Here is a 6,000-nt window from a genome sequence, read left to right as displayed (position 1 = left end):
CATCCAGGTATCTTGCTCCTCCCTTGGGCAAGGTCCCACTGAAGGGTTGGGACAGGGCAGGTGCCCAGGCTCATAGCTATCTTATGCCTTCCTGGCCAGAACCATCCACACCCGGGCAGGGGCTTGGGCAAAGGCAAGTAGGGGCTGGGGAAAGGGCCACAGAGGGGCAGCTTGTGGGGTACTATGAGGTGAGACTTGAAGACTTGACTACGATTACAACATTGTCAGGGCCAGGCTGCTCTATTGAGCCTGCAAGAGGAATGGAAGGAACATGGTGAACCACCATGACAAGAGCAAGGCAGTCACTAACCACAGGGACATGGGACAGGGAACAGTAGCCAGGATCCTCAGCCTCAGTAGGGGTTGTCCTTGTATTCAGTCCTGCACAGCCCCTGCACCTGGTCATAGAGGGCAGCTGGACCCCTGACCCCAGAGTGGACATGTGAGCCCCAAGTTGTCTGACACATGAAGGGAATGCTTCCCCTAGGGTAGTCCATTCCAGGCCAGAGGACACATGCCCTGTGCTGTGCTGTCCCCTCCTCAGGACCTCAGGCCTGGAGCCAGGTGCTGAGGGGACTGACGGAACTTGTGGCGGGATGGCCCGGACACTCTAGGGACTACCCCTTTTTTGCCCTGGACAGCCCACAGTGGCCACTCCCTCTGTCCCTGGCACTGGGCTGGAAAGACCTGAGGGATGTTCCAGGAGGCCATGGGGCCTGCATTGGTGGGGTGGCCTTCGAGCCCTGATCTGGGACTTTCAGCCACTAATAGGCGGGCACCTGGTACCCTTTGGGGCTGGTGTCCAGGGTCTCGGTGAAGGGAGGACTCTGGTAGGTCTCGGTGCCCTCCACGCCGCTGCCCACTGGGTATCCGGGATAGGTCTGGCCCGCTCCAGCGCTCAACTGTTCGGTGGCGAAGAGCGACATGTCGGTGCCCAGGCGGAACCGCTGCAGAGCCTTCACGGTAAGCGCCACCTAGACAGGGAACTGGGGTCAGCCAGGGCCGACTGCTGCCCATTCATCCCGCCCTCCGCCCAAGCCGCGCACTCACCCAGCTGAGGATGGAGAAGAAGCTGAAGGCGATGGCGGCCCGCGCCGCGTCCCCCGCCTGCGTTGTGCCTGGCCCAGGTGCTGTGCGCTGCCACTGGTTGGTGAGGAAGCAGAAGCCCACGAACCACAGAAAGGACCAGAGCCCTGCGGGGGACAGGCGCAGGTCACCGCCGGGGATCGGGCAAGGCACTGGGTCGCGAGCACCTTGCCTCCGCCACCAGCGCAGCAGAAAGACCACGCCCCCAGATAGCCCCGCCCCCGCCCCGCCCTCCCGAGAATCTCTCAGTCCTCCAGCACCCGGGTCCGCCTGGCTCACTTTAGAAAGCCCAGCCCGGTACCGAGCCGGTCCCCCATGCCCACCTGAGAAGCCTAGGTCCAGAAGCACAGCACGCCGTCGGTCGCGGACGCTGCTGATCTGCTGGAAGCGCACGTCGAGCAGAAGGAAGGCGGCGCAGGCGAGGAAGGCCCCGAGGCCAAGCGCTACGCCGAAGCGGCAGGCACCCGCATTCCCGTTGAAAACGCAGCGTAGCTCTGGGCCGCTGTCGGCGTTCACGTAGCCCTCGTTGACTATGGGCCCGAAGACCGCGATGGAGAATACCTGCGGGCGGCGGGCCGCGCTCAGGGGCCTGTGGCGGCCGGTTTCCCCGCCGAGCCCGTGATATCTCTGTCGCTCACCACCAGTGCCCGCGGTCCTGTCTTTGCGTTCCCTGAGCACCCGCCCATCTGGGTGAGGGACTCTCTTTTTCCTCCTTCCTTTCCCCCGACGTATTTAGTTACTATTGGCAACATAAACCGTTTACTGCGCCTGACGCAGTGCTAAACCACTGCTTCACCTACGTTCGCTTGGGAATCCTCCAAAACCCCCTAGGCTGCCGCCCTTGTCTTATCTTTTTATAACTGAGAAACTAGAGCTCCGACAGGTGAGTGACTTGTCCAGCATCGCCCGGCTGACAGTCGAGACTGAGATACAAACCGGATCCTCCGCGTTGTGTGGGGCCCATGGGGTCCCCCCAGACCTACTCCAGAGTGCGGAACAGGGGCCTTCACCTTGATCAGCGATCCCCACGCTGAAGCCGACTGGACGTGGGGAGGTAGGAGTGGGGACAGTATTGAAGCCGTTGCACAGAGCTGTAGCCAGGCCCCTGCAACCTGCCCTCCCCTCTGTGGGTAACAGGCACAGCTCTGGGAGTATCAGGATAGAAAAATATTCACCAGCTTCCTGCATGTCGTGGGCACCCTGGGTTGATGGCCCCTGAGATTGTAATTATTAATATAATCTGTAAGTCTTTGGGCTCCAAACCTCTTGGGTTCAGTCAAACCTTAGTGACTCCGCTCACCAGTTCTGGCAGTGGGATATTAGGTAGACCATAGTCATCTTAATCACATGCAGCCCCTTTTAGCCTTCTGTTTCCAAGAAAAGACCTCCAGTCCCAACTTCTTCATTTTGCTCTTTTTTTCCGACCCAGCACCGAGATACCGGGAGTCCAGGGGAAGATGGGGCATGGACATGTCCCCCGAGTGGACTACAAGTCTGGACATGAGCTGAGAACAGAACGCAGAGTTCCTGCTTCATGGCCTAGTCGGAGTCACTCCACCAGGAAGGTACCGCCCTCCTCAAAGACAGGTGTGGAGGTGCGGCCGGCGCCAGCTTTAGCCGGCGGGACAAAACCCAGATTCGACTTCTCACCACGCACCCCTGCCAGAGGAATGGGAAGGAGGAGCAAGGTACTGGTCCCAGGGATGCCCCAGTGGGCGAGACAGCCCCATATCAGCCCCTCCCACATCACCCCCAGGAAGCCCTCCCGGCCTGCCTCAACTCACAGCTACACTAAGCGGGGAGACGGGGGCGGGGAACGGGAATCTGGAGGTTGCGTGCGCGGCATAAGGGGGAGGCTCCACTTGATCTCTCTCGGTTCCCATAGCCCCCTCCTCGTTCCTCTCCGTGAATCCGGTCCCACCCCGTGCCTGCTTCCAGGTCATAAGAACAGGAAAAACGGCGCTAAGGCTGAGGAGGAAGCTTGGAATTAGGGCTCAGGAGGAATTACAGGCTAGGGGCAACTGGCGATGACCTCTCAAGGTCCCTCTTCTTGGCCGCCGGCCCCTCCCCCACCCGCAGGTGGGCGCACCCAGCCGGGTGACGTCACCCCAACCTGGACCGGCCGGCGAGGATGGGGATGAGGTTGAGGGGCGAGAGGCAGGGGTGCGGGAGAGGGCATGAGGGACACGAGTCGAGGTGGGATCCGGGGCCGCAGCCTGGGTAGGGGCTACTCACCCAGGACGCGACCCGCAGCAGGGTCTGGGGTCGCCGCACGAAACTCACGGGGTCCAGGGCGGCCCCCGCGCGGCCAGCGCCAAATGAGGCGCCCTCCATGGCCGGCCCGGGCGGGACGCGCACCCCGGCGCCCTGTGTCCGTCTGTCCAACCGAACGGCCCTGCCCGAGGCCGCCGGGGTCTGCTGCAGCTGCGAGTGGTAGGGATGCTGCAGCTGCCTCCGCCGCCTGCCCGGAGCGCGCGTCGGGGACGCGCGGGGCGGGGCCGATCCCGCGCGTCCCCCCCGCCGCCCGGGTCCAAGCGCGCGGGCAAGAGCTCGCATCTGCCTCCACCACACCCACCTTCAGCCCCCCTTCCCCTGATCCGGTCCCGAGACCCCGACCATCCTCAGAAGCGCACCAGGTCGGCAGGGCAAAGGGCGCAAAACTGGGCTCAAACTCAGCTGTATCCGGGAGGCTGGACAGGACATGACTGTGTTCCTCTGAACAAGGCCCTTCAGGGAGCGAGTCCGAGGATAACCTGGGCCTGAGAGTTTCAGTTTTCCCCTGGCCCTCACAGAGAGGGAACCTGGCACCTTGGCCCTGGTCCCAGGAAAACTCAAAGAAGGTAACCGGGACCTTTCCCAGTGGCCCCCCACCTCACTTCAGCTGGTTCTTCAGAAGGTTCTAGCCTTCCTAGCAGGGTCTTGTGGTTAGAATGGCCCTTGCTGGGCGGCGCCTGTGGCTCAGTTGGTAAGGCGCCGGCCCCATATACCGAGGTTGGCGGGTTCAAACCCGGCCCCGGCCAACTGCAACCAAAAACCAAAAAATAGCCGGGCGTTGTGGCGGGCGCCTGTAGTCCCAGCTACTCAGGAGGCTGAGGCAAGAGAATCGCTTAAGCCCAGGAGTTGGAGGTTGCTGTGAGCTGTGTGAAGCCACGGCACTCTACTGAGGGCCATAAAGTGAGACTTTGTCTCTACAAAAAAAAAAAAAAAAAAAGAATGGCCCTTGCTCCCAGGAGCATTTATTGAGGTGACAAAGCTCACAGCAGCCAGCACAGGAGTGTTGGGACATCTGTGTTCCTTTCCTGAGGCCAGTTAGCTTCTGGGTCTCCCCACCTGACTTGTGGCTGGTGTATTTGGGATGAAGTTGACAGAGGGGAAAAGCCTCTTCTCCCAAAAGCCCCCCACCCTGGGTGACTCTGGGTCCCCCCACTCCATCTTCCAGGCCAGCCTGGCAGTTCAAATGACTTCTGTGTTTAGAGCACTGATGAGAAAAGTCTGCATTTATGGACCATTTACAGTGCCAAGTGCTATACCTGCTGAGATAGAAACTGTTCTTTTAACATACCTAACTCCCCATTCTTCAGATGATCAAATAGGCAGGCCAGTTGAGTTCCTCAATCACAGAAAGTGAAGAGCTGGAATTCATACCCAGGTCTCTGCTGTACCAACCATGTGGACAGATGGTGATACCTGGTCCAGCCCCCTGGGTAACCCACTGGTTCTGGTCTGAAACTCTTCCCTTGGGGCCCAAGGTTACAGTAGGGCAGGTGTTGCCAGGGGTGCTGCCAAGCATGTTTCGTCCAGCCCCATCCCCTGTGTGACCATTTCCCACTTTCATGTCATCATTCCCATCAGCACCCTAACATGCTACACTTTCAGGAAAAAACCCAAATACCCTTCTCAACCCCATTTCTCCTCTAGGTAGCTGTCCTACATCACTGCTCCCTGTAGCAGCAAACTGTTCTACTCTGCTTCCAATACCTCTTTCCACCCTCACCCCAAAACCCAGGATGACCAACCTCCCACTCTACCTAAACACAAGGTTGCCAGTGACCTGCACCTGCCATTCCAGGGGCAAGTTTCAGATGCTTGCTAGTCCCTCCAAGATACAATTCTAAGGTTATCCTTGTTTCTTATGGAGCCCTCCTTTTTTTTGTTTTCCTTGAAAAAGCTTATAAGAGATTTATTTGAATGTTTCTCCTTCATTGGTACATTTTATTTTCAGATGGCCACATATAATCAGTAACAAATCTTCTCAGTTAACAGGTCAAATTGATTTCTCATCAGGAAATCAAGGACCCCTTCTTATCAGCCCTTTTGAGGTCCCTCCTTTTACCAAGTCTGTGACCTGTTAGGGGGCCCAATGTGTGATCCTGGGGTCTCCTCCTCCCTCTAAACTGGCTCCTTTGCTCTACATTTCAACAGCTCTCAAGTGCCAGCTTGAGCTAAAACCTACCTTTGCACGGGAGTTTTACTAGTATTGGCCTGGATGGCCTGGAAGACAGACTCTAAGGTAAAGTGAAGGTTTTTGGTTTTTTTTTTCTGTTTTTGGCCAGGGCTGGGTATGAATCAGCGACCTCCAGCATATGGGACCAGCGCCCTTTGAGCCATAGGCACCGCCCTAAAGTGAAGTTTTATTGGAGGTGAAACTTTTTTTTTTTAGAGACAGAGTCTCACTTTATGACCCTTGGTAGAGTGCCGTGGTGTCACAGCTCACGGCAACCTCCAACTCCTGGGCTTAGGCAATTCTCTTGCCTCAGCCTCCCAAGTAGCTGGGACTATAGGTGCCCGCCACAAACACCTGGCTATTTTTTGTTGCAGTTTGGCCAAGGCTGGGTTCGAACCCACCACTCTTGGTATATGGAGCCGGCACCCTACCCACTGAGCCACAGGCGCTGCCCTGGAGGTTAAAATTTA

At 58.1% G+C, this 6,000-nt stretch overlaps 1 protein-coding gene across 3 annotated transcripts; it reads right to left on the bottom strand.

Annotated features, from left to right (window-relative positions):
* Positions 1-533: 533 nt before the first annotated feature.
* On the bottom strand, positions 534-3,727 carry SYNGR3 (synaptogyrin 3). Of its 3 annotated transcripts, none has more exons than XM_053557894.1 (5): positions 3,322-3,727; positions 2,871-3,014; positions 1,410-1,647; positions 1,051-1,193; positions 534-974 (listed from the first exon to the last, which is right to left on the bottom strand). In XM_053557894.1, exons 1-5 carry the CDS (start codon positions 3,640-3,642, stop codon positions 765-767), a joined length of 1,056 nt encoding a protein of 351 aa, XP_053413869.1. In that variant the 5' UTR covers positions 3,643-3,727; the 3' UTR covers positions 534-764. The 3 variants fall into 3 exon arrangements, with proteins under 3 accessions (XP_053413869.1, XP_053413870.1, XP_053413871.1); XM_053557896.1 differs by having other exon boundaries at positions 624-974; positions 2,871-3,054; positions 3,322-3,462; XM_053557895.1 differs by lacking the exon at positions 2,871-3,014 and having other exon boundaries at positions 3,322-3,705.
* Positions 3,728-6,000: the final 2,273 nt, after the last annotated feature.

Source organism: Nycticebus coucang, chromosome 12 (assembly GCF_027406575.1).
Source record: "Nycticebus coucang isolate mNycCou1 chromosome 12, mNycCou1.pri, whole genome shotgun sequence".
NCBI lineage: Eukaryota > Metazoa > Chordata > Mammalia > Primates > Lorisidae > Nycticebus > Nycticebus coucang.
This window is presented reverse-complemented; position numbering and strand designations above follow the sequence as displayed.

What these genes read in the sequence shown, in the direction of transcription:
- SYNGR3 (XM_053557894.1), bottom strand. Translation starts at nt 3,642, where the DNA reads ATGCGAGCTCTTGCCCGCGCGCTTGGACCCGGGCGGCGGGGGGGACGC. An exon ending in TGCTGCGGGTCGCGTCCTGG is followed by an intron (nt 3,015 to 3,321) that starts GTGAGTAGCCCC and finishes ACCTGGAAGCAG; the next exon opens with GCACGGGGTGGGACCGGATT. An exon ending in TCTGGACCTAGGCTTCTCAG is followed by an intron (nt 1,194 to 1,409) that starts GTGGGCATGGGG and finishes TGTCCCCCGCAG; the next exon opens with GGCTCTGGTCCTTTCTGTGG.